This window comes from Pristis pectinata, chromosome 11 (assembly GCF_009764475.1).
Source record: "Pristis pectinata isolate sPriPec2 chromosome 11, sPriPec2.1.pri, whole genome shotgun sequence".
In the NCBI taxonomy this organism is placed as follows: domain Eukaryota; kingdom Metazoa; phylum Chordata; class Chondrichthyes; order Rhinopristiformes; family Pristidae; genus Pristis; species Pristis pectinata.
Window position 1 is genome coordinate 80365355 of NC_067415.1, and position 27292 is coordinate 80392646.

A 27292-nucleotide genomic window follows, 5' to 3' on the forward strand; every position below is an offset into this window, starting at 1 on the left:
TAGGGAGGCAGATCCTAGAAAGGTGTGAGAATAACAGAGTTGTTGTGATGGGGGATTTTAATTTCCCAAACATCGATTGGCATCTCCAGACAGTGAGGCGTTTAAATGGGGTGGAGTTTGTTAGGTGTGTTCAGGAAGGGTTCTTGATACAGTACGTAGATAGACCTACAAGAGGAGATGCTGTGCTTGATTTGATATTGGGTAATGAACCTTGTCAGGTGTCAGATCTCTCAGTGGGTGAACATTTTGGTGATAGTGATCATAATTCTATCTCCTTTACTAGAGCACTGGAGAGGGATAGGAACAGACAGGCTAGAAAGGTGTTTGCTTGGAGTAAAGAGAATTATGAGGCTCTCAGGCAGGACATTGGAAGATTAAATTGGGAACATATGTTCTCTGGGAAAAGTACAGAAGATATGTGGCAAATATTCAGGGGATATTTGTGTGGAGCTCTGCATAGACATGTTCCGATGAGACAGAGGAGTCATGACAGGATACGGGAACAGTGGTGTACGAAGGCTATAATAAATCTAGTCAAAAGGAAAAGAAAAGCATGCAAAAGGTACGGAGAGCTAGGTAATGTTAGAGATCTGGAGGAGTACAAGGCTAAAAGGAAGGAACTTACGAAAGAGATTAGGAGAGCCAGAAGGGGACATGAGAAGGCCTCGGCTGGCAGGATTAAGGAAAACCCCAAGGCGTTCTACAAGTATGTGAAGAGTAAGAGGAAGAAATGCAAAATGATAGGGCTTATCAAGTGCAGCAGTGGGAAAGTGTGTATGAATCTAGAAGAAATAGCGGAGGTACTTAATGAATATTTCACGTCAGTATTCACTACGGAAAAAGATCTGGGGGATTGTAGTGGGGACTTGCAGCGGCCTGAAAAGCTTGAGCATGTACATATTAGAAAAGAGGTGGTGTTGAAACTTTTGGAAAGCATCAAGTTAGATAAGTCGCCGGGACTGGATGAGATGTACCCCAGGTTGCTGTGGGAGGCGAGAGAGGAGATTGCAGAGCCTCTGACGATGATCTTTGTGTCGTCCATGGAGACGGGAGGTTCCGGAAGATTGGAGGGTTGTGGATGTTGTTCCCTTATTCAAGAAGGGGCGTAGGGATAGCCCAGGAAATTATAGACAGGTGAGTCTTACCTCAGTGGTTGGTAAGCTGATAGAGAAGATCCTGAGGGGCAGGATTTATGAACATTTGGAGAGGGATAATATGATTAGGAATAGTCAGCATGGCTTTGTTAAGGGCAGGTCCTGCCTTACGAGCCTGATTGAATTTTTTGCAGATGTGACTAAGCACATCAATGAAGGAAGAGTAGTAGATGTAGTATATATGGATTTCAGCAAGGCGTTTGATAAGGTACCCCATGCGAGGCTTATGGAGAAGGTGAGGAGACATGGGATCCAAGGGGACATTGCAGTGTGGATCCAAAACTGGCTGGCCCACAGAAGGCAAAGAGTTGTTGTTGAAGGGTCGTATTCTGAGTGGAGGTCGGTGACCAGTGGTGTACCCCAGGGATCTGTACTGGGACCCTTACTATTTGTGATTTTTATAAACGACCTGGATGAGGAAGTGGAGGGGTGGGTTAGTAAGTTTGCGGATGACACGAAGGTTGGGGGTGTTGTGGATAGTTTGGAGGGCTGTCAGAGGTTACAGAGGGACATAGATAGGATGCAGAGTCGGGCTGAGAAGTGGCAGATGTTGGCGGAATATAGTCTTAATGGTAGGACTCCTGGCAGTGTGGAGGATCAGAGGGGTCCGAGTCCATAGGACGCTCAAAGTGGCTATGCAGGTTGACTCTGTGGTTAAGAAGGCATGTGGTGTATTGTTCTTCATCAATCAGTGAATTGAATTTAAGAGCCGTGAGGTATTGTTGCAGCTATATAGGTCCCTGGTCAGACCCCACTTGGAGTATTGTGCTCAGTTCTGGTCACCTCACTACAGGAAAGATGTGGAAGCCATAGAGAGGGTGCAGGGGAGACTTACAAGGATGTTGCCTGGAATGTGGAGCATGCCTTTATGAAAGCAGGTTGGGGGAACTTGGCCTTTTCTCCTTGGAGAGACGGAGGATGAGAGGGGACCTGATTGAGGTGTATAAGATGATGAGAGGTATTGATAGAGTAGATAGAGGCTTTTCCCCAGGGCTGAATTGGTGGCCACAAGACGACATAGGTTTAAGGTGCTGGGGAGTAGATATAGAAGAGATGTCAGGGGTAAGTTCTTTACTCAGAGAGTGGTGAGTGCTTGGAATGGGCTGCCGGAAATGGTGGTAGAGGCTGATACAATAGGGTATTTCAAGAGACTGTTAGGTACATGGAACTGAGTAAAATAGAGGGCTGTGGGTAAGCCTAGTAATTTCTAGGGTAGGGACATGTTTGGCACAGCTTTGTGGACCAAAGGGCCTGAATTGTGCTGTAATTGTTCTATGTTCTATGTTCCAGGTCAGGCAGCGTCGGTGGGAAGAGAAACAGACTCAACGTTTCAGTTCGATGACCCTTATTCAGAATTGGGAAAGTCACAAAATAAAGTCATTCAGATGCAAGGAGGGTGGGGAAAGGGGTGTAAAACTGGGGTGATCATAGGGATAAGCTGTAAACAAGGTTATCTGGTCAGTGAGTGAATGGGAGCAGTTAGAGAGTGAGAACATGGACAAAAGGACATAGATATAAGAACGTGGAAGTTGCAAAGTGCAGAGCAGGAAGACGTGCCCGGCAGGTCAGACTGGGTACATCCTCCACTCCCTGAGGAAGACCTGTAACAGAAGTACTTTATGATCCTATGTTAATTTCTTTACTTCCTTAGTCTTTATTAACTTTTCACATGCATATGTGAAAAAGATTTTGAGCCACTTTAATTTCCATTGCACAATAATGCATGCATTCTCCACAAAAGTGAAAGTGGCTTGATCCTCACATCTCATTCCCCATATTTAGTGAAACAACTATTGTTCTTGGCTTCTAGACAGCCCTGCCCCACTGTTTTTCAAAGCATCCTTCACCTCTGTGTTGTGATTTCACCAAGCTCTCTATCTTTTTGTCCACTTATTGTCCATTATTCCCTTCAGATTTCTAAGCGTCCCGACACAAACAGAGTAGATAAGATAAGATGTCTTTATTAGTCACATCGAAACACACAGTGAAAGACATCTTTTGCATTGAGTGTTCTGGGGGCAGTCCACAAGTGTCGCCATGCCTCCAGTGCCAACATAGCATGCCCACAGCTTCCTAAGCCATACGTCTTTGGAATGTGGGAGGAAACTGAAGCACCCGGAGGAACCCACGCAGACACGGGGAGAACATACAAACTCCTTACGGACAGTGGCCGGAATTAAGTCCGGGTTGCTGGCACTGTAATAGTATTACGCTAACCACAACAGGGTAATGAATGGGTTCTGTTTTTACAGACTCCATAAGTTGATTTTGTCCATAAGTAGGAAAATACACAAAAATTACTTGATATGGTAACCATACCTCAACAGTATTGTAATGAACGGCATCAAAAAGCACTTAAGACCGAGAAAAGAATGATTACTAAAAGTAGGGAGAGAGAGGGGAAACTAGTTCTGCCATTCATAAAAATGGACGTATGTATGTACATCAGACTTTTGAATTGAATAATATTATGGGAGCTGGTTGGTATGCAGGGGTGTCCATAATTCAGGTGTTTGTAGCACTGTACTGTGGAAACTGCTTCCAACTGGGGTTTTGAAAGTTTACTGTTCTTGTGTTCTGTGAAATGTTATCTGGTTAATGGCTTATGTTGGAAGGTAATAAATCATTAAAATGAACTTCACATTTCGGTATGTTAATTTACTTGTGTTAAACCTAATTATTCATTTTAAACAACATTGCAGCATCAAAGTAGAAATTAAAATCAAAGAACTTACAATGCGGTAAGTCTGAAATAAAAACAGAAAATGCTCCACATACTCAGCAGATCAGGCAGCATCTGTTGTAAGACAAGTTCTTTAAGGTCTCAAAGGGCAAGGGCTCTGGACACAGTCTTTGGAGTAAAAAATGATTTATTCACAAAGACAAATGCGGGACAGAATGAACGGGAATGGATGCACACTTACATACACACACACAGGTGATCGCAAACATGGGGGAAATCGCAACAAGGGTGAGATGCGCGCGCGTGCACACACACACACACACACACACACACACACACACACACACACACACACACACACACACAACAAACTGGTTACAAATGATCAAGAAAGAAACAATACAATGCCTGACCCCCTGACTCAGTGCAAGCATCGGATCTACCCTCCCGGGAATCTACTTAGGATGCTCCTAACCCTTGTGAAAGTGCACACTCTTACCAATGGTCTCTTCAGCATTGTTTCATGATTCCTGTAGCAATCAAAAGAGAGAGACACACACACATATGGCACTCTTTATAGTGCTGGGGAGCTGGGTGGTCCCAGCCCAGGTAGTTTAAAAATTAAATTATTCAAGGCCAGGTACAAAGGTGTGTACAGGAGCCATTGGTGTGCACTAGTGGGTGGGTGGAGCCAGACCTTGATTGACAGTGGTGTGGCTTTCAACCATGTACTCAATGGTGTCATGTGACAGCCATAACCCTTCACAGTACAGCACCTGTGGAAGGAGAAACAGATTTAATGTACTGACAGAGGTCTTTGACTCAGAACATTAACTCTGCTTCTCTTTCCACAGGTGCTGCCTGACCTGCTGAGTGTTTCCAGCATTTTCAGTTTCTATTATTGACATAGAAATATTACTTCAGATTTCTAGCCCCTGCAGTGGTTTCCTTTTGCATAACACAACATTGACTTTGATAGACTAAATTATCTTTTATTTGCTTATGCACTTGGTCCAAATATCCCACATCAGAATCTTGTGATAGTTCACCGACTGTGCAAAAGTGGGTGCAATGTTAACTCTTGGGGATGGACTTAATTTTAACTCCTGGGGAATGGTGCCAAAAGAATAGTTGAGTTGTATTCCAAAGGAAATACAACTCAAAAAGGTTTATAATGCTGGTCATCTCTTCAACATTCATCTAGTTTGTCATCAAAAGGGAGAATACAAATTGGTCCCATAGTTTGTATTTTGTTGATTGTTCATTTTAGTTGATTAATCAACAGGAATGTTATTTGTAGAACATTAATGTTGCTGCATGAAAAGTGGTGTCATCACCTTGAAGTTGCACTGTATTTTAAAGTGTGTGAAGAAATAGAGTCATAGAGCACAGAAATCAGCTCTTCAGGCCGCTATGTCCATGCTAACCATTGAGTACGTCTCTATATTTATCCCATTTACCAGCACTTGGTCTGTAGTCCTCTAGGCCTTGGTGATTCAAGTGCTCGGCCAGATAAATATTGTGAGAATCTCTGCCTCCACCACCCTCTCAAGCAGTTTGTTTCAATTCCAACCACCCTCAGGGTGGAAAAAGTTCTTCCTCAGATTCCCTTTAAACTTTCTATTCCTTCCCCCAAACCTATGCACAATGGTGTCAATGTGCTACAACAACAACAGCAACCTCATAAAAAATTCTCTTGCCACTGGGGCCTGTCTGAGGCTCCAATCTCAAGAAACCAGGTGCTTATTTGTGAGGGAAAAAATGTGCCTCTTAATCCCCCTCTCCCTCTACGGTTTTGGGTCAGGAGTTTGGCTGTAGGTTTGATCTGGGTGGATCAGGAAGGTGGAGGGAAGCAGAGCAGTACCTTGGGAACAAGTGGGGAAAATAGAGCATGTGGAGAGCTGGGAGATCAGAAGATCTGCTGAACATCAGGGGTGAGGAGAGGGGAGGGGCAGCAGGTGGGGTGGGGTAGTCACGAGGTTGTGCAATGAGGGCTTGGAGCAGAGGAGACTGAGAGGTGATCTTACAGAGGTGTACAAAATCATGAGGGACATAGATAGGGTGAATGCATACAGTCTTTTTCCCAGGGTTGAAGAAATCAAGGAAAAGGGGGCATAGAGGGTAGGAGGACAAAGATTTAATAGGAATTTGAGAGGCAACTTCTTTTACACAGAGGGTGGTCAGTATATGGAATGAGCAGCCAGAGGAAGTGGTTGAGGCAGGTACAATAACAATTTTTGAAAGACACTTGGACAGTTACATGGATAGGAAAGTAGAGGGATGTGGGTCAAATGCAGGCAAATGGGACTAGCTTTGATGGGCATCTTGGTCGGCATGGACCAGTTGGCCGAAGGGCCTGTTTCCATGCTGTATGACTCTATGACTCTATAGCCATTTAGCATAGTACCTTCAAGGCCATTTGTCCTGGGACTGTCCATTAAAAGGTTCCCCACAATACTCCTTGGTGTTGGTATGTCATGGAGTCATAGAGAGATACAGCATGAAGACCTTCCCTTTGACCCACTGAGTCCATAATGACCATCAAGCACTGTTTTTTTACACTAATCCTACCCTGAACCATTATATTTTCCTTATATTTCCATCAACAACCATCCCTCTCCCACAGATTCTACCACTTCACCACAAACTAGAGGCAGTGGCCATTTAACCTACTAACCTGCACACCGTTGGGATATGGGAGGGAACTGGAGCATCTGGAGGAAACCCACAGGGTCACAAACTCCACACAGACAGAACCAGAGGTCCAGCTTGCCATCCTGTGTGTCCTTAATGTGGAAATTGTGTTGGAGTCCTGAATGTGACTCACAACAGGAATGTTTGGTCAAATTTGACATGACTTAACCCGAAAATGTATTTAAATGTGATTTATGCTGGATTAAATCTTTTTTTTAATTGCATAAGAACTCAATGCCATCTAATTTTCAGTCATACATCTTGAATACATGAAATAAATATGGTTTGATGTTTAACATAGCAGATGGTAATTTTATTAACTTAATAACCAGTCAACTTATTTCTTGATAATAGTTAAAATTACTATGAAAAAAAATCAGAGTCCCAGAATTGTGCCTTTAAATTTAGTTTTGAAGCAGTGGATTCCTTCAGTCAACTCCTCACAGCTAATTAAAAAGAATTAATTTAACTCAATCCTTGTTGCTCTTGTTTTTACAGACTTGTCCTTAGTGCTGTTTCAGACTATTTCGCTGCCATGTTCACAAGTGATGTGTGTGAAGCCAAACAAGAGGAAATCAAAATGGAGGGGATAGACCCCAGTGCGCTTTGGGATCTTGTTCAATTTGCTTACACAGGTAAGGCACAGAAATATAAACAGACAGTGATGGGAATGCTCAGCAAATCAGGCAGCATCCGTGGAGGGAGAAACGTTGACATTCTTGTCACTGAGAGGTGACTTCCCTTGGCTGGAGGGTTAGGACAATGTAGCATGGTTTCAGGATAAGAAGTTGGACATATAGGACTGGGATGAGGGGGGCTTTCTTCTCTTTGAGGGTTATGAATCTCTGGTTTTCTTTATTACAGAGGGCTGTGGATGCTGTGTTAAGAACATGGAACATTATAGCACAGTACAGGCCCTTCGGCCCATGATGTTGTGCCGACATTTTATCCAGCTCTATTATCTATCTAATCCTTCCCTCCCACATAGCCCTCCATTTTTCTGTAACTAAAATGAATAGATTTTCTGGAACTCAGGATAATCTAGATATTGGGATCATGAGGGAGAGTGAACTTGTGACATGGAATCAGCTGCAATCTTGTTACATGGTGGAACAAGCCCGAGAGGCTGAATAGCCTTATCCTGCTAGTGTGTTTGTGTTCTTATATTTCAGATTAATGACCTTCAACTGGTCCTGATCTGAAACATGAACTCCCTCCATTGATGCTGCCTGACCTGTTGAGTATTTCCAGAATTTTACTTGTTTTATTTTTTTGATTTCCAACATCTGCAGTATTTTGCTTGGACATGGTTTGCAATGAAGACGTGATATTCCTGGGGGTCAAAACTGATCATTAACAACGTATTGTTGATTGTAACTAGGCGGGCAAAGTGACACGCCAGTTAGTGCTGCTGCCTCACAGTTCCAGCAGCCTGGGTTTCATCTTGATCTCCAGTGCTGTCTGTGTGGAGTTTGCATGTTCTCCCTGTGACTGCGTGGGTTTCCTCCAGGTGCTCTGGTCTTCTCCCACATTCCAAAGATGTGCTGGAAATCTAGCTGACTACTGTAAGTTAGTGTCAGTTAATGGCAAAAAGGATCAAAAGGGAGTTGATAGGTGTTGGTGATAAATTGCAGGAATGCAGAGATATAAGGAGAAGGGGAAGGGCATGAATGAGATTGTTCTCCTGGCACCCAGCATGGACCGATTGGGCAGAATAATCTCCTTCTGTATTACTATTAGTATAAGAATATTTTTATACCTCTCCCCTGATGTTCAAAGCTATTCTGTATTAAATATATGGCTGTTTCTCCTATAACATGTGTTTCCATAATGAGAGTTGGTTATAATGTTATTGATGGATTAGGGAACACTATCTGCATTACACAGCTGCATTGGTTATAGTGTGATCAGGAAACCCTGTCTAAATCTGTGCTTTGAAGACAATTACTGCCTGTTCTGCTATAACGTGACTTTCTATAATGTGAGATTTCTTAGGAACGTAACTGTCACATTATAGCAGAACTACCTGTATTTCAAATCATAGTCATGGAGTAATAGAACATAGAAACAGACCTATCGGCCGAATGAGACCACATGAACATCAAACACTCATTGACCTTAGTCCTACACTGATCCCATTTTATTCCTCCTGTATTTCAAGGTCTAAGCCGAGTTAATTGTCATTTGCACAAGTACATGCATGCGCAGGTGCATTGAAAAGCTTACTTGCAGTAGCATCATAGGCACATTCATCACTTAAGCAGCATTCACAAGAAAAACATAAATTAAACATAAATTGAAGACTCCACCACTCACCTACACACTAGGGACAATTTATAACGGCCAATTAACCTACCAACCTGCACGTCTTTGGGATGCGAGAGGAAACAGGAGCACCCGGAGGAAACCCACGCGGTCACAGGGAGAACGTGCAAACTCCACACAGACAGGACCGGAGGTTAAGATTGAACCCGGATCACTTGCACTGTGAGGCAGTAGCTCTACTCACTGTACCACTGTGCCACCCAAATAAAGACTAGTCTTTTATTGACTTCCACCTAATTTACAAGCAAAGGTAGATGAAATGGGTGCACCATGCCCTATGCATTCAATCGCTTAATAACTGTGTGATTGTTAATGGACTTTTCTTGGAGAGACGCAAGATACGAACAATTTCTGCATCGTTTCACTCTGGAAATTTGACCAGGCACTTCCCGTCGTGAGCTGAACTGGTACACCCCCTGCTGCAAATTACATACAGAACTTCGCTAGCAGTGCTCCCTTTGAAATAGTGCTGTGAAAATTAGACCACATATCCCAGGAGTGTTTATTGTTGGGTATTCCAAGGACATCAAGATTTTAACAATGTTATCGATGGCTCTTTCAGTAAGCTGAGTCCCATTGTTTACCTTTCCTTCTTGCAAAGCCAAAGCCCCCGCTCACTGATGGCACCCCCACTCCAATTCACTGATGTTCCTATTTCCCTTGGCTCCAGATCTCTGACTTCCTTAGCTTCTGAACTCTCCAGTCGAGGTCCTGATCTCCATCCCACCTCCCCTCTGTGTTACATGATTTCCATTTACTTGCAGCAGGCGAGGGACCCCCCAGACTTCAATCCGGGCTCCTATTGACAGCACCTCTCCCCACTGACCCCCACCCCTCTCCACGAGACTCCACCTTGCTCCCAGATGCCATGCTTTCCTTTCCAAGCTTCAGAGAGCTTTACGGGAAGCATGATTTGGTAAGACTCTGATTTCAAGACCCACTCGAAGTCTGTGAGCTTAAAATTCTAAATCAGCACTCCAGTGCAGTGCTGAGGAGTGTTGCATTCCTGATGGAACTGCCTTTCAGAGGAGATGTTAAACCGAGGCCCTGAGTTCTCTCTCGTGAGTGTAAAAAATCCATACCATTAATTTGAGGAAATGCTGGCACGTTATGTCTGCTACTACCCTTCCCAACATCCTACCCATCGATCAGGATCCATTTAAAGCCAGCTATCCTGTCAATACTGGATTATTATTTGTAGGATCTTGCTCTGAGCAAAATGGCTTCTCCAATTCCTGTATTGCTATGATGAGACGATGATATATCTTTATTGGTCACATGTACATCGAAACGCACAGTGAAATGCACCTTTTGCGTAGTGTTCTGGGGGGCAGCCCGTAAGTGTCGCCACACTTCCGGCACCAACGTAGCATGCCCACAACTTCCTAACCCGTACGTCTTTGGAATGTGGGAGGAAACCGGAGCACCCGGAGGAAACCCACACAGACACACGGGGAGAACGTACAAACTCCTTGGAGACAGCGGCAGGAATTGAACCCGGGTCGCTGGCACTGTAATAGTGTTACGCTAACCGTTACACTACCATGCCTGCCCATGTAGGAATGCAAGACCGGTCTTCAAAAATTACTTCATTGGCTCTAAGGACCTTCGGGTGCTCAGAAGGAGACATGAAAGATGGAAGTTTAGAACAGCAGGCTCAAGGGAGAAAGAGAAGAAGGAGCAAGTGGATTGGTAATGAATAGCTCCCTGGTTAATGAATAGCTTTCTGGTAAAGGCTAACTGCTTCCTTTCAACTTCTGAATAGATCTCTTGTAATAATGCATGACATGTAATAGTACTGTTGGCGTAGGAGAGAGGATTAATTATATTGGAAATAAAGATCAGCTTTCATTGTGCAACTTAAATTGATTTTCAAGTCTTCAACTTTGCTGTTCAACACAGATTCTCTTCTTTAACTGCAACGTTTTACAAAATGATTACCTAAGTGTTAGATTGGAGTCTGTAGCAGTTCACAAAAAAAAGGTCTTTTGAAGGAGATGCAAATTTTGGAAATGTGATTCCATTGTGCATAATTCATGAATGGTGTTTGTAGAAGCAGGGAATGTAACCGAAGATACTAAAATATACAAGAAGCTCAGTGACGGCAAGAAATCCCATCAGAGTGAGATTTCTCCTGAAATGATATTTGCAAAAGTTTCAGTACTCAACAGCTGTGGAGTAAAGGGTTTAATGTCGGACTCAGTCTCATTAACCCTAATTTACTTTGGTATATAAACTCTATATGGACCTATAATTTATATTACACTTAAACTTACCAGTCTTTAAGCATGCAAACAATTATTTTCCTGTTTATCAGTCTTAATAGCTGGTTTCTGGCCTTGCAAGATACTGCAAATCTCTCATGTGTTCAATGAATTAAAGTTAAATTGAGCTGTAAGAACAGTTGAGAAAGGAAATATTTGATAAGTGCCGAAGGTAAAAAACCTGTACTGGCTTGATAAGAAGCAGGGCTTGAATTGAAGCACTTGCCGGGCTTACAAAAGAATCAAAGAGATGGCTTGGAAATTAAGCTGCCAAACTATTGCCCTTCCTGACAAAGAGTCAAGTTGGGGTTCCTTGTGCAAGTGCTACTTCTGGAAAACGTTAATTAAAACTTGAAAGCTATCTGCTAGAATAAATGCGATTCCTTTAATCTCATGGTAGGAAAAATAGCATGAAGGAGAAGTTATTCCCTGACATGTAAACAAGCTGTCTGATCTGTTATTGATCTGAAATTTTAAAGACAGCATCATTGTAACCATCCGTTTTGTACAAAATTTGAATTGCGTCTGAATAGTTTAGATAAATTTTCAACCTGTTCAGCCAAATTTGGCAGAACATTGACTGTGAGTTTTGATTCAGTAGCTGTTTTGACTATTATCCAATATTAATCTTGCACTGGACCACTTGCAATTTCTTTGAACTAAAGCCAGATGTACCGTAAGCAGTGTTATATTTTAAAGCTTAATTCTCTCAGGCACGGTAGTGTAGCAGTTAGCTATTACAGCGCCAGCGACCGGGTTCAATTCCGGCCACTGTCTGCAAGGAGTTTGTACGTTCTCCCCATGTCTGTGTGGGTTTCCTCCGGGTGCTCCGGTTTCCTCCCACATTCCAAAGACATACAGGTTAGGAAGTTGTGGGCATGCTATGTTGGTGCCGGGAGCGTGGCGACATTTGCGGGCTGCCCCCAGAAAACTCTACGCAAGAGATACATTTCACTGTGTGTTTCAAAGTACATGTGACTAATAAAGAAATGTTATCTTACCAAACATTAAAAATAAATTGTTAGGTGAAGGAAAGAAATATAAAGAAAAACATCCACTGCGAAGGCACACACATAAATGCAATGGTTCACTTCTGGTCATGCTTTACTGCAGTCTATATCCCAAAGTTAGAATATATTCATAGCAACCAACTTTAGTTTATGGGATTTATGATATCTGCTGTGATAAAATTTGTCTTTGATCCCACCAAAACAGACACTATTAACCCCACACATTGAGGTAAAAGCAACTCAATATTAAGAGGGAAGCACAGTTTGCAGTCATTTGTATCATGCACATTTAAATTATAAATTGGTAAAGTGGTAAATTAGTTTATTATTGTCACATGTACTGAGGTACCATGAAAAACTTTGTTTTGCATAGCATCCATACAGATCATTTAATCACATCAGTGCATTGAGGCAGTACAAGGGAAAAGCAATAACAGAATGCAGAATAAAGTGTTACAGTTACAGAGAAAGTGCAGTGCAGGCAGACAATAAGGTGCAAAGCCATAACAAGGTAGATTCGGAGGTCAAGAGTCCATCCTTATCATACTAAAGGATCATTCAATAGTCTTATAACAGCAGATAGAAGCTGTCCTTGAGCCTGGCGGTACGTGCTTTCAGATTTTTGTATTTTCTGCCCGATGGGAGGGGGGAGAAGAGAGAATGTCCGGGGTGGGTGAGTTCTTTGATTATGTTGGCTGCTTTACCAAGACAGCGAGAAGTGTAGACAGAGTCCATGGAGGGGAGGCTGGTTTCTGTGATGTGCTGAGCTATGTCCACAACTCTCTGCAGTTTCTCGCAGTCCTGAGCAGAACAGTTGCCATACCAAGCCGTGATGTATCTGGATAGGTTACTTTCTATGGTACATCGATAAAAATCGGTGAGGGTCAAAGGGGACGTTACGGCCAGAGATAAATTTCACTCCTCTTTGTGCTTTAGACTCACTCCTTGGTTTTCTTTTGCACATTTTGTTCTTCCTTTGTTCTTCCGTGTTGTGTGTCCTGTCAGCCATCGACAGCTTTAACCTTACCCTTTGTCGATCAAGGTTAACACTCCACGGCTGATGTCCCCGTGAGTTAAATCCTTCATTAATTGTTCAGAAAAGAAATACTTGGGCAATCAGGAATTTTGATATCAATTTTAAACATTTTTTTTATTATTGCCAATACTATTTAAGCAGAAAAGATTATAGATACAAATCTGTTAAAGCTGTTTTTCCCCCCAAGAATGTATGATTTGATCTGGATCATACTTGACTGATTTAGATAAGATAGTTATTTATTAGTCATATGTACATCGAAACACACAGTGAAATGCATCTTTTTGCATTACTGAGAATGTGCTGGGGGCAGCCTGCAAGTGTCACCAGTCTTGGCTTCTAGACAGTCCTGCCCCAGTGTTTTTCAAAGCATCCTTCTCCTTTGTGTTGTGATTTCACCAGCTCTCTATCTTTCTGTCCATTTATTGTCCATTGTTCCCTTCGGATTTCTAAGCCTCCCACTGCAAACAGAGTAGATAAGATTTCTTTATTAGTCACATCGAAACACACAGTGAAATGCATCTTTTGCGTAGAATGTTCTGGGGGGCAGCCCGCAAGTGTCACCACACATCCGGCGCCAACATAGCACACCCACAACTTCCTAACCCGTACGTCTCTGGAATGTGGGAGGAAACCGGAGCACCCGGAGGAAACCCACGCAGACACGGGGAGAACGTACAAACTCCTTACAGACAGTAGCGGAAATTGTTCTACTCAATGAATGTGCAAGATTAATATGTTAAATTTCAAAGAAAATGGGTCAACATCCCATTTGTTTTAGTTAATAAAAAATGATATTACTTTTGTGAAATGTTCTTTAGTTAAGTAATTTTATTGGTATCCAGTACCCACCTTATTCAGAGCCATGATGTGCAAGAAGCATTGTAGTAAATTCCCTTGGTGATTTATCTACTCATAAACTATTAAAAAAGCTTAAAATATAAACTTTATGGGGTGGTATTTGAAGTTGACTGATATGTGATCTCACATGTGATGGAGTTCAACCCATCTAAAATGTTGCATCATTCAGTTACCTGACATGTCTGCCATGAACATCCATTGTCAACTGATAACCTGTCTAGATAAAAATTCAGCTGCTGTGTGGAAAGTGTTATTGAGAAGATTCTGACAAGATAGTTAAATTACTTGGGTGATGTTCTTTTAGTGTACGGCGGTGCATTGACAGACCACATACAGTTCCATTAAAGCTGAGTGTGTTTCAGGACTATAAGGCTTAATCTGGACCAGAGTTGAGAGATTTGCAGCAAGTCCCGTTCAGTGCAGGGATAACATGACGGATTCCAAAACAGGAACATGTAGTTAATCAAAAAATGTCAGGAAATACTAAAAAAATTCCAGGATTTCCAGGTAGTGAGTTCCTGTCTTACCCCTGATGAGAAACTATAAAAACTGTTTAGAATTAAACAAGCTCAATAGTCTTCTGGAACACATTTAAAGCTGAGATTTCTGTGTGGCCATATAAAGGCCATCCCCAGGTTATGAACACCCAACTTATGGATACCCCTGAATACAAATGACTTCCCATAATATTGTTAAATTCAAATGTCTGATGTACATGTAAAACGTTCGTTCCTACACACGGCACAACTGCTTTCCTTTCTCTCTCTCTCTCTCTCTCTCTCTCTCTCTCTCTCTCCCCACTTTTAGTAATTGTTCTTTCTCATCTGTCTTATGTGTTTTTGGTGCCATTCGTTACAATACAGTAGGGTGTATGGTTACCTTATCAAGTGATTTTTGTGTATTTTCCGACATGGACAGAATCGACTCATGGACGTCTGTGAAAACGGAACCCGTTCTTATCCCAAAGGCCCAGATCCAGTACCCCCATCAAAACAAGGGAACCAGGAAGGATCAGTAGGAAGAGTTTGACATACAAGAGTCAGCTTAAACTCATCTTGCACCTAAAGATGAACATTTGGTCTTTGATGAGGTAATGGGCAAAGGAAGGATCAAAGAAAGGTGTCCCAGCACAGACAAATAGATGAAAAACTGGAATTTCTAGGCAAACTCACTTCTAATTGTCAGATCCAAGGTCTGGAAAATAAATGACATTTTCTGTGCTTTTCTGCTGACTGATAGCACCGGTCTCCATGATTCATAATTGATTATTATTGTCGCATGTACCGAGATACAGTGAAAAGCTTTTGTTTGCGCACCATCCTGACAGATCACCTCATAGATACGTACAGAGTGGAAACAATAATAGAATGCAGAAACTCAGTCTCGAGATAAAGTCCCACATATTTTTTTAACGTACACTTCAATAATATTTTTCATATTTCCCAATGAAATAGGAGACCATTCAGTCCATTGAGTCTATGCCAGCTCTTGGAGCGATCCCATCAACCTGTCTTTATGTCCCTGTGACCTACTCTCTCACATGCTCATTAACCACCCCCAGCACCCATTTCTTCCCCCTCCCACCCACCTACATGAGGAGTAATTGACAGCCGCCAGTTAACCTAACAACTAGTACGTCATTGTGAGAAGAAAGCAGAGCACCCAGTGGAAGGCACAGGCAAAACGTGCAGACTCTGTGCAGGCAACCCTACTGAATGGTCATAACTGTATAAAATCATGAGGGGCATGGATAGGGTCAATGCCCGCAGATGGGGAATGAGGAACAAGAGGTCATAGGTTTAAGGTGCGAGGGGAGAGATAGGAACCTGAGGGGCAACATTTTCACCCAGAGGGTGGTCAGTATATGGAATGAGCTGCCAGAGGAAGTGGTTGAGGCAGGTGCATTAACAAGTTTTGAAAGGTACTTGGATTGTACATGAATGAGAAATGTTTAGATGGATATGGGCCAAACACAGGCACAGTAGTGTAAGGGGCAGGCACGGTGGTATAGCAGTTAGCGTAATGCTATTACAGCGCCAGAGACCCGGGTTCAATTCCCGCCACTGTCTGTAAGGAGTTTGTATGTTCTCCCCGTGTGTCTGCGTGGGTTTCCTTCGGGTGCTCCAGTTTCCTCCCACATTCCAAAGATGTACGGGTTAGGAAGTTGTGGGCATGCTATGTTGGCACCGGAAGCGTGGAGACACTTGCGGGCTGCTCCCAGAGCACTCTATGCAAAAGGTGCATTTTACTGTGTGTTTTGATGTACATGTGACTAATGAAGATATCTCATCTTTTAAATGGGATGAGATGATAATCTTGGTTGGCATAGACCAGTTGAGATGAAAGGCCTGTTTCTGTGCTGTATGTGCTGTATGACATTATGACTCAAGTATCTTCCCTACATAATGGTTGGCAGATATCACACTTAAAAAAAATGAAAGCATGATGATTAAACACCAAATTGGACGCAAATCTACTTACTATTCACAACAGATGCAACAGCTCCTTATGAAATGATGGCTGATGGTATCACCAATGGCTTTCAACACCTCAACTATAAAAGATAGTACCACTGTTCCTGTTATGCAGTGACTTTTTCTCTCTTGTGAAAATATGCCTATGTTGCAGATTTTACTTACATCTCTCTCTGAGAGCAAGGATTTTATATTTGATCATTGCCACTTATGCCCAGGGCCTCCAATAGAATTAAGTTTGCTTGATGTGAATCTACCAAAGCTTGTTTTACTAATTGATGATTCCAGCCCACACCTTCCAATTGCCAGGGCATTATGAAGACCAGCATAATTGCATTTAGGTAGCACCTTTTATATATTACCCAAGAGCTAACAAAGCCCTCTGAAAGTGTAGTGACTGTTATTGATAGTTAATATTTATATTATTATGAACTGGTTAGAAATATTACAATGGTTTTATATTTGGTAGGAACACAGACTTCGCACCCTTTCAATGTTTCATCAATTGGCAAAGTCAAAGTCAAGTTTATTGTCATATGCACAAGTACATGTATGCACAGGTGCAGTGGAAAACTTACTTGCAGCAGCATCACAGGCGCATAGCACCAGAGACACAAGAGTAACAAGAAAAATGTAAATTAAACATTAATTATACAAACTGTACCAGTACAGTGGGTGGTGGAGCAGGGTAGCTTGGAAAGGTTTCTGTCTGTATTAGCTCATATTGGGACTTTGAAGGTTGCTCAACAATCATGGTGAGTCACCAGTCATTAACCATAAAAAAAGTAGGGCCATTATTCTAAACCAGATTGTTCTATTCCAGAGCCTTGAGCACATAATCTAGGCTGACACTCTCGTGCAGTAATGAGGGTTCACTACATAGACAAAGGTCATTAGGATGAGATAGTAAGGCTCAATTTGTTTCTTCAGATGAGTGTAAAACAATTCCGTTGGAGCTTTTCAATTAAAAGCAAGGCATATTCCCTGTATCCTGGGCAATTGTATTTCCCCATTCAAAACCTAAAACAGATGATCTGGCCATTAATTTCATTCCTGATGGTGGGTGGTTGCTGTGTACAGATATCTGGCTGTGTTTTCCACATTACACATTATTACAACATTTCAAAAGTGCCCTATTAGTTTGCACTTTGGAATGTCCTGAAATGATGAAAGGTGCTATCTTCTTTCAAATCATTCTTTTATCATGAGGTTGCGCCTTTGCCCATTTCAGTCAGCGTAACCAATGTCCATAGTGGTGTACCAAAGCAAAGGAAGAAAAGGCAGCTGCCAGATCTTTTCAGCTCAACCCATCGCGCACACGTGTGCTGGAATTTGCGTGAGAAGCTGGATTAGAGGAGGGACATACAAACGTACAAATTAATATCAGAAGTAGGCCACTCAGCCCCTCAAGAGAGGAAGGGAAGAAGAAAGAGAGAGAGAGAGATGTTAAACACGTATGTACCTTCTGATCTATGTGTACCATGTAGTATTACATTTGGTACATTAATGTACCAGTCACTGCTGTTAGTTGAGTGTCAGCTGTGTTCACCAAAAGATCCTCATTGTAGCTTGTTACTTGACTTCTTAAGCATCAACACAAAAGAGCCTCCGGCTATTGCAGAGAGAGAAAGAGAGAGAATGAGATAGAAATTCTGCAACAACTTTTATGACCTCAAGGCATCAAAATTAACAGTTGATGAAATGCAATGTTGAAATGTGGCACAGCTGTAATGTAGGGAATAAAGTTACCTACCTCCAGACAGCAAGGCAGCAAGGTCCCACAGAGCTAATCAGGATGTTAGTAGAGGAATAAGCAATGGCCTGAGATATTGGGGGGAGGATTTCTCCTTCGATCTTCATGTAACAGTGGCTCTGTTCCTCTTTCCTCTGAGAATGCAGGCATGCCTTTGGGCCAAAGTTCCAGCCAGCAGAGAACAATATTCCTTGGAGAGTGTCCTGCTCATTTAGTGCAATCTCCTAATTGTGCCACTCTTCCCAAAGTTTTGTGCTCCCTTGGTACTGCTTCTCCTACAGGACTGTCCCTTTGAATTACTACCTGGGTGCATTCACATTACTACCATCCCTCTGACCGTACAGTTCTCTATCAGTTCTGAACCTCTGACAACGCAGTACTCCCTCAGTGCTGCAGCACCAGCACAGCAGTGTTCCTGCTGTACTGTTCACTAGCCAAGCAACACTCCCTCAAAGCAACTCTTCAAAACTGCTCCTCCGATGGTGCAGCACTCTCTCGGTACCGCTTCCAACAGTGCAGCAAGCTCTCAGTACTAGCTGCTGAAAGTACAGCCCTCTCTGGATAGTGCCACAGATCAGTGTTCCCACGCCCCTGCCCCTCCAAAGTGTAGCACATTCTCATTGCTCCCCTTGACAGTGTGGCATTCTGTCAGTACTCCCCCCGACAGTACAGCACTCCCTCAGTGCACTATTTCTTCACTATTTCTCTGACAATGCAGAATTGTCTCAGTACTGTCCCTTTAACAATGCAGCACACCTTCAGAACTGCCCCTTCAGGTTTAGCAAAGAATTTTAAGACTTGTCACTTGTAATGGAATCGAAATAAAGATAGTAACAAATTATTAAAAATTGGAATTTTATTATCGTTGTTCTGCGTCAAATAGAGTGAATAGAATTTTTGCTCTGACGTTGTACGTTTCTTTAATCATTTCCTTACAAGGCTGTGTCATAGTATACCTTTCATTTACCAAATTCTCTCCATGGGTGATTTTTCTTGTAACTTATTTTTGATGGTCTAAATAGATGGAATTGTTCTCATTATAAGCACAACAGAGGACACCTGAATGATTCCAATATCTCGGCTAATTTCTGTATATATTCCTGATTTATGGCAATGCAGTTACATGGAATTGTGTTCTGTCACAGGGGCCATTGGAAACACAGAACCATAATGTGCATATTTGTATTAGATGTGTGTTCATTCAGTGGAATTTTACAACAGGTCTGGTGAACCTTGGTAAATGGGGTCTTGGCAAGCTATGTGCATGAGCCAACAGATCGTATGCTAACAGCGCAACTTGAAGCTATCCTTAAAAATTATTAGTCTTCATTGCGATTTTACTTTTGGTCTCCCTTGTTACTGTTAATCAAGGTTGTCAATAGCATTTCATGCAGGTCTTCAGACAGGAGTATTGCCTATTTGAATTCCACATGTGCTCTGGATTAATTTCAATGCCTGTGAGCTGGGACACTTTTGACTTGCTCCATTTAATGTGCAGATCTGATCAGTTTATTGTCATATACCCCAGGGTGCAATGAAATTCCTTGCTTACGTGGAGCTCACAGAGTAAACAGTAATAATAAATACAACAATAAATACAGTGACAAATGCAAGACAGCAGAATGGTGCAAGGATAGTAGTGCAGTCTGAGGTAGTGCAAAAAGAGATGCTAAAGTGATAATAATCGAATAACTAAAAGAGGAAGAATTAAGCGTTGGAGAACCTGGCAGCACCACATGGAAGGGGATGTGAGAGAGGTGATCAGGTCAGAAGTCTGATAGCAGTGGGGAAGAAGCTGTTTGAGTCTGGTCGTCCAGGCTTTCAAGCTCCTGTATCTTCTCCCAGAAGGTAGAAGGGAGAAAAGGGAATGGCCACAGTGACAGGGCATCCTTGATGATACTCTATTTCCCTTCCTGAAGCAGCGCACCGTGAAGATGGACTGGATGGAAGGAAGTGATGAGCCTGGAGTTGTTGTAGAGTCATAGAGTCACACAGCATGGAAATTGGCCATTTGGCCCACCATGTCCATGCTGACCAGTGAGCACCCATCCGTATTAATCCCATATTGCTGCATACGGCCTATAGTTTTCTATGCCTGGGTGAATCAAGTGCTCATCTAGACACTTCTTAAATGTTGTCAGCTACTCTGCTTCCACCACTCCCTCAAGCATTGTGTTCCAAGTACTCACCACTCACTGGGTGAAAAAGGTCCCCCTCTGATTCCCTCTAAATCTTGTACTCCTTACCATAAATCCATCTCCTCGAATTTTATCCATCTCTGCAGTCCACCCCACCTGTACCCCTCATAACTTTATATATTTCAATCACGTTCCCTCTTACTCTCCTTCGCTCCAGGGAAAACAGAACTATCTTTTCCAGTCTCTCCGCATAACTGAACTGCTCCTTCCTAGACAACATCCTGGGGAATCTCCTTTGCACCCTCTCCAATGCTATCACCTCAATATGGGGAGAAGGTTGTGGCTTATAAGTAAGTCTCCCTCATTGTGGGAAACATTGGAACTTTGGATAAAGAATAAGTATGGTTTTAGTGCATTGCTGAGTCAAATGATTCAATAGTTGAACAGCTCTTGGTAAGTATTTTAATTTGTTCAAGCCTGGATATCATACCCTATAGCATTGTGTGCAGTGATCAAGTGCTCTTGGCCATGCCAAATTGTTTGTTGCCTTCAGTCTGTCTTTCAAAGCTTGTGGATCTTAATGGGTTCAGCCCCACAATAGAGTGACAGACCCTGAAAAAAGTTATTAGTTTCCAAAGATGGGGATTTCATTTACCCTGATTGACTAGTGCTTTATTGAAGATAAAATAATGACTAAATTGTGCAGCTGGAGGTGAGATGTCGGCACATCTGCCCGTGAGACTGAGACCAGCAGTCGAGCAGTGTCTATCGAATATTAAGAGTCAAGAAGTCATGTTACAGTCAGCACAACATTGTGGGCCGAAGGGTTTGTTCTGTGCTCTACTGTTCTATGTTCTATGTTCAGCTGTATAAAATTCCTGTTAGTATTGTGTGAAATTCTGGTCACCCCCATTACAGAAAGGATGTGGAGGCTTTGGAGAGGGTGCAGAAGAGGTTTACCAGGATGCTGCCTGGATTACAGTGTATGAGCTATTAGGAGAGGTTGGAAAAACTTGGATTCTTTTCTATGGAGTGTTGGAGGCTGAGGGGAGACCTGATGGAAGGTTATAAAATTATGAGAGGCATAGATAGAGTAGACAGTCAAAATCTTTCTCCTTGGGTAGAAATGCCAAATGCCAGAGGGCATAGCTTTAAGGTACAAGAGTATTGGTATTGGTTTATTATTGTCGCTTGTACCGAGGTACAGTGAAAAACTTGTCTTGCATACAGTTCGTACAGGTCAATTCATTACACAGTGCATTGAGATAGTACAGGGTAAAAACAATATCAGAATATAGAGTAAAATGTCACAGCTACAGGGAAGTGCATTGCAGGTAGACAGTAAGGTGCAAGGTCATAATAAGGTGGATTGTGAGGTCAAGAGTCCATCTCATCATATAAGGGAACTGTTCAATAGTCTTACTACAGTGGGGTAGAAGCTGTCCTTGAGCCTGGTGGTACGTGCCCTTAGGCTCCCGTATCTGAGAATGACCCGGGTGGGTGGGGTCTTCGATTATGCTGGCTGCTTCACCAAGGCAGCGAGAGGTATAGGCAGAGTCCATGAAGGGGAGGCTGGTTTCTGTGATGTGCTGGGCTATGTCCACATCTCTCTGGAGAAAGTTTAAAGATGATTTACAAGGCAACTTTTTTTACACAGAGAGTGCTAAGTGCCTGGAATGTGGTGCCAGGAGTGGCAGTGGAAGCAAAACGATAGTGGCATTTAAGAGGCTTTTAGATAAGCACATGAATATGCATGGCTGGAGGGAGCATGTGCAGACAGGAGGAATTAGTTTAATTTGGCATCATGTTCAGCACAGACATCGTGGGTCGAAGGGCCTGTTCCTGTGCTGTACTGTGTTCTGTGTCTCCCTGTGGAAATGGTCTGGTCCAATTCACATCTGGCCCTCAGCTTTACATCAGGATGATCTGGAATCGGACTGACAACTATTGCCTCAGAAATCTGTGGGAAAAAAAGTTCAGTGAATGGTTTTCTTTTAATGTAATGTTTTCTATTTTTTGTTACTGCTTTAATGTGCTACGAAAGATGTTGAGAATGGGTGGTGAAAAGGAAAGGACTTTGTGTTCCGACCAAATGAAAATCTCAACCAATTCTAATTAACTAAACTTTCTGGCAAATAGCCATTCCATAGTTAGAATGGAGTTGCTACAATTTAATCTCGTAGAAGACATCACACTGGTCCATCTTAAATTGCTTTCAATGCCTTGATTAAAACAAAACTATCTTGCATTTAATCTATAGCAAGAAGGAAATTTGAAATGGCACAGAAGACATTGATATTCCTCGTGAACCAGCTTTTGAAAACCAAACGATATGCCACTGCAGATATGGAAGTGTAGTGTTTATGGTGCTGGACTAACAATCCATGGGTTCTGAATGTAAAATTTCAGTCAATGCACACCACAATTGAATTCCCGAAATTTGGCAATCCATGGGAAGTTACAAGAAGGAAAGAGAAGACCTTGCTTGTGTTGAAAAGCGATATATCCTCAGGAAAGAGAGGTTGTGGCCATTAAATTTCCTGCCTTATATGTGACTCCGGTCCAAAAGAGTTGAGTAAGTCATCTTGGGCAATAATTGTGATCTCTCCAAGGATTGCCTACAGGTTGACTGCAAACAACACAAGTATGAAAAGAATTAAAGCTTGTCCCAAAATGCAGATTAACTTTGACATGGTTAATTTATCTTTGATCATTAACACCTAGAAAATTAGCCAGCAACTCTACACCAATTGTTCCATTGGGGTGGATTATGTTGGATCCTACCTGTCCACACTGACATTTTTTGGAACTGACTTCTTGAACCAGAGAGACAGTGGCCTCTGCACTGTGAGCTGGGCTCAAGCTGTGCACTTGAGCTCGCCGGCTGTCAAAGGTCAAAGTATCTGACAGTGAGCTCAAGTGCACAGCTTGAGCCCAGCTCACAGTGCAGAGGCCACTGTCTCTCTGGTTCAGGAAGTCAGTTGCAAAAAATGTCAATGCAGACAGGCAGGATCCAACAGAATCCACCCCAATGGAACAATTGGTGTAGAGTTGCTGGCTAATTTTCTAGGTGTTAATGATCAAAAATAAATTAACCATGTCAAAGTTAATCTGCATTTTGAAGGACAGATTTTTTTCTCTCTCTATCTGCTTCTTACTTCCAGATAAAGAAAAGGATAACTTCAAGACATTCTGAAGCTGCTTTTGGGACAAGCTTTAATTCTTTTCATCCTGTATTGTTTGCAGTCAGCCTGTAAGCAATCCTTGGAGAGATCACAATTATTGCCCAAGATGACTTACTCAACTCTTTTGGACCGGAGTCACATATAAGGCAGGAAATTTAATGGCCACAACCTCTCTTTCCTGAGGACATATCGCTCTGCAACACAAACAAGGTCTTCTCTTTCCTTCTTGTAACTTCCCATGGACTTCCAAATTTCAGGAATTCAATTTCGGCTGTGCATTGTCTGAAATTTTACATTCAGAACCCATGGATTGTTAGTCCAGCACTACACTACCATATCTGCAGTGGCACATCATTTGGTTTTCAAAAGCTGGTTCACGAGGAATATCAATGTTTTCTGTGCCATTTCAAATTTCCAGGGAATGAGCCTTCCCTGGCATTAAGCAGAGGGGCTGGATACGAAGTGCATCCTGACCCTCTCCTCAATGTGTCAGTACTCCACTGAGTTTCAATGGTTGGTCCAATAATGTTCAGATTTACTGGCACCTAACCTCTGGCTTAACCCAGTTTGATCCATTTCACCTGCGATCTGCTTATCAAATAATAGCCAGCAGCTGATATTCTTTCATCAGTTTATAGCTAGTGACCAAGGACTGGATTTTCCTCTTCTTGAGGATTAGTTCAATCCTTTCCGCGATTATGTACTTGCTTACTTTTTTCAAATTTACAGCTAAATTAAATTTCCTTTGATTTTCCAAATCAAGTTGTTTTAACACTCAAAACGGTTAAGTTGAATAAAGTATACAAATCACAGTGAGCGCAAAATCTCTAAGTTATGAGAGTGAAAACTGTTGAGTGTATCAGTCGCGTAATACTGACTGGCAGCTTCACGATGCAGTGATTTGTACCTCATCTCAGTGGCTGCTGTTTGTCATTTGCATGGAATCTGCAAGCAAACTCTTCAAATCTACTTTTTAATGGATTTCATTTATTATTGACGAGCACAGAGAACAAGATATATCACTGTGAACATTGCATGAAGTTAACAATATTTTTTCTGAAAGTCCTTGTTTACCATGTCCCTCTTGAGAACATAATTGTCACCATGTGTTTGGGGAATTTATCTGCTTTCAGGCTGCCTTGAGTTAAAGGAGGAGACGATTGAGAATCTCCTTGCAGCTGCCTGCCTACTCCAGCTCTCCCAGGTTGTAGAAGTGTGCTGCCATTTTCTGATGAAGTTGCTGCATCCGTCAAACTGCTTGGGTATCCGTGCTTTTGCTGATGCTCAAGGCTGCACTGAATTAATGAAGGTGGCTCACAGCTACACTATGGTAAGGTGACAAGGGATGTTTTATTTTGAATCACTTTGCTGCATGGCTTGCTTGCCCCGCGTGTGTTCTGTTCTATGTGAACTGACATTTTTTTCACCAGAGCTGTCACTGCTATGACCAACCAATCCATTTCTATGAGGCAAGTAAATGTTGATAAAGATTACACACACAGGCTAGGTGTTCCTGTGGGGTCTCTACTGTCTTTTGTTAGGAGATATTATGCAGAGAGGGATTGTAAATCTGGTGGCCCTTAACAGGAATTAGCACAGGGTCAGTGGATCAAATGGTCATCTTTAAATTGCAAACTTCAATGACCTACAGTGCTGACAAAGCAAAGCTCCATTTCAAGAGCAAATATTTGCAAATCTACCTCCCCATGTGTTTGACAGAGGTGCTAAATTACTTTCTATGTGTTCGTATTTGATCCTGATGAGATTATGTTCAGTTTCTTTAAGTGTTAAAAAATAATGATATTGAAATTAGTATTAACAGCACACCCTTACTACTGAGCAGGTTTTTTAAATTAATATTATGGTTCAGAATTTCAAATGTTTCCCTACCTGATGAAGCAGAATTAAATGAATACAGTCATTATTTCCCCAGTATCTCTGCAAGTTTATGAACTGTGTGGTTGAGGTGTGCAGACTGCAAGAGCCTTGCACTTCCCAAGCATGCATCAATTGGTTAATGCTGATCTTAATAGTCAGGGGTATTACACTTGGGGCAAGTGGGGTTGGTTTTGGAAGAGTTTTCTGTTCCTAGCTGCTGTCTGGAGAAATCACATTCACCATGTTACTACTGTCTGAGGTTCTGCTGACTGAAGTCTCCAAATCTCTGGCGGAAATCAAAGGATAGAGGGATGATGCTGGAAAATGGCCCTGTGGTAGACGATCAGCCATAATCTTGATGAATGGCAAACCAGACTCAAAGGGCTCGACGACCTACTCCTGCTCCAGTTTCTTAATCTATTCGTTAAAGACCCATTGCCTTCAGCAGAGAAGGGAAGGGGAGATCTTTGAGCACCATTCAATGAAAACAAAGTTGGTAAATGTGTTTTTTGTTTAGCAAATTCAAATACCTTAGCCTAAGTGATATGAAAATCTAATTTCACTCTTAAGTAGGGGGGATTTATATCATTTCTATTTAAGTGGCTTGTAACTTGAAGCTGGGATTTTGCCATTGCTCTCTCCATTGTGTGGAGAGATTGCTCATAATCTCGCATCCGAAGTGTTTTAACAAAAATCCTATTCTCTCCAAGTGATGGTGATTTTGGATGGAGTTTCAGGAACAAATGGATTAAAATAAATGACACTGGGTTAGTTAATAATGACTGTTCTCAGGATCTGAGCAATGTCAGAAGCGTATCCAGAGATAGACAAGATCGGGCTTAAGGTGTTTCAAACTGGTATTTTAACATTCTGATTGCATATTCTAATGCTCTTATGTACAACTTATGACAATGAGTGACAGGGTCTGAAAGGAAAAAAAGGGGAGACATTCATTAATATTTAATAATCTCAAGGCATCCAAAAGTACTTTCCAGTCAATATCTTACATTTTTTGAAGTATGATCACTATTATCAGGTGGGAAAGAGCATCCATTGTGCACACAGCAATCTCTCACAGTTAGCAGTTTTCATGATGTTGGTCTTAAGGCATCGTATTGAACTCTTTCCCTCCTCTTTGCAAATTACCACTGAATCTTTTGTTTGTCCAGGTTGGCACCACTGACAGTGCAGCACCCTCTCAGAACTGTACTGTACAGTCATACAGCATGGAAACAGGCCCTTCAACCCAACTCATCAATGTCGACCAAGATTCCCATCTAAGCCAGTCCTATTTGTCCAGGTTGGGCCCATATCGCTCTAAACCTTTCCTATCCATGTACTTGTCTTTTAAATGTTGTTATTGTACCCGCCTCAACCACTTCCTCTGGCAGCTCCTTCCATATACGTACCACTCTCTGCATGAAAAAGGTGCCTCTCAGGTTCCTATTAAATCTTTCCCCTCTCACCCTAAACATATGCCCTCTAGTTCTGGATTCCACAGCCATGATAAGGAGATTGTGTGCATTCACCCTATAAGATCACCCCTCAGTCTTCTACGTTCCTCGCCTGCCCAACCTCTCCCTATAACCCAGTCCTTTGAGTCCTGACAACATCCTTGTAAATCTTTTCTGTACGCTTTCCAGCTTAATGACATCTTTCCTATATCAGGGTGAACAAAATTGAACACAATGCTCGAAGCGTGGCCTCACCAATGTCTTGTACAACTGCAACATAACCTCCCATCTTCTATACTCAATGCCCTGACTGATGAAGGCCGGCATGCAAAAAGCCTTCTTCACCACCCTGTCTACCTGTGATGCCACTTTCAGCAAACCAT

At 42.2% G+C, this 27292-nt stretch overlaps 1 protein-coding gene across 1 annotated transcript in view; it reads left to right on the top strand.

Moving 5' to 3' along the window:
* The window catches only part of LOC127575909 (kelch-like protein 1), a 276782-nt gene that overhangs the window by 137970 nt on the left and 111520 nt on the right, over nt 1-27292 (top strand). The window contains exons 3-4 of the mRNA XM_052026137.1: nt 7030-7166; nt 24711-24907. Coding sequence (XP_051882097.1) covers nt 7030-7166; nt 24711-24907 — 334 coding nt within the window. The remainder of the gene's footprint in view (nt 1-7029; nt 7167-24710; nt 24908-27292) is intronic.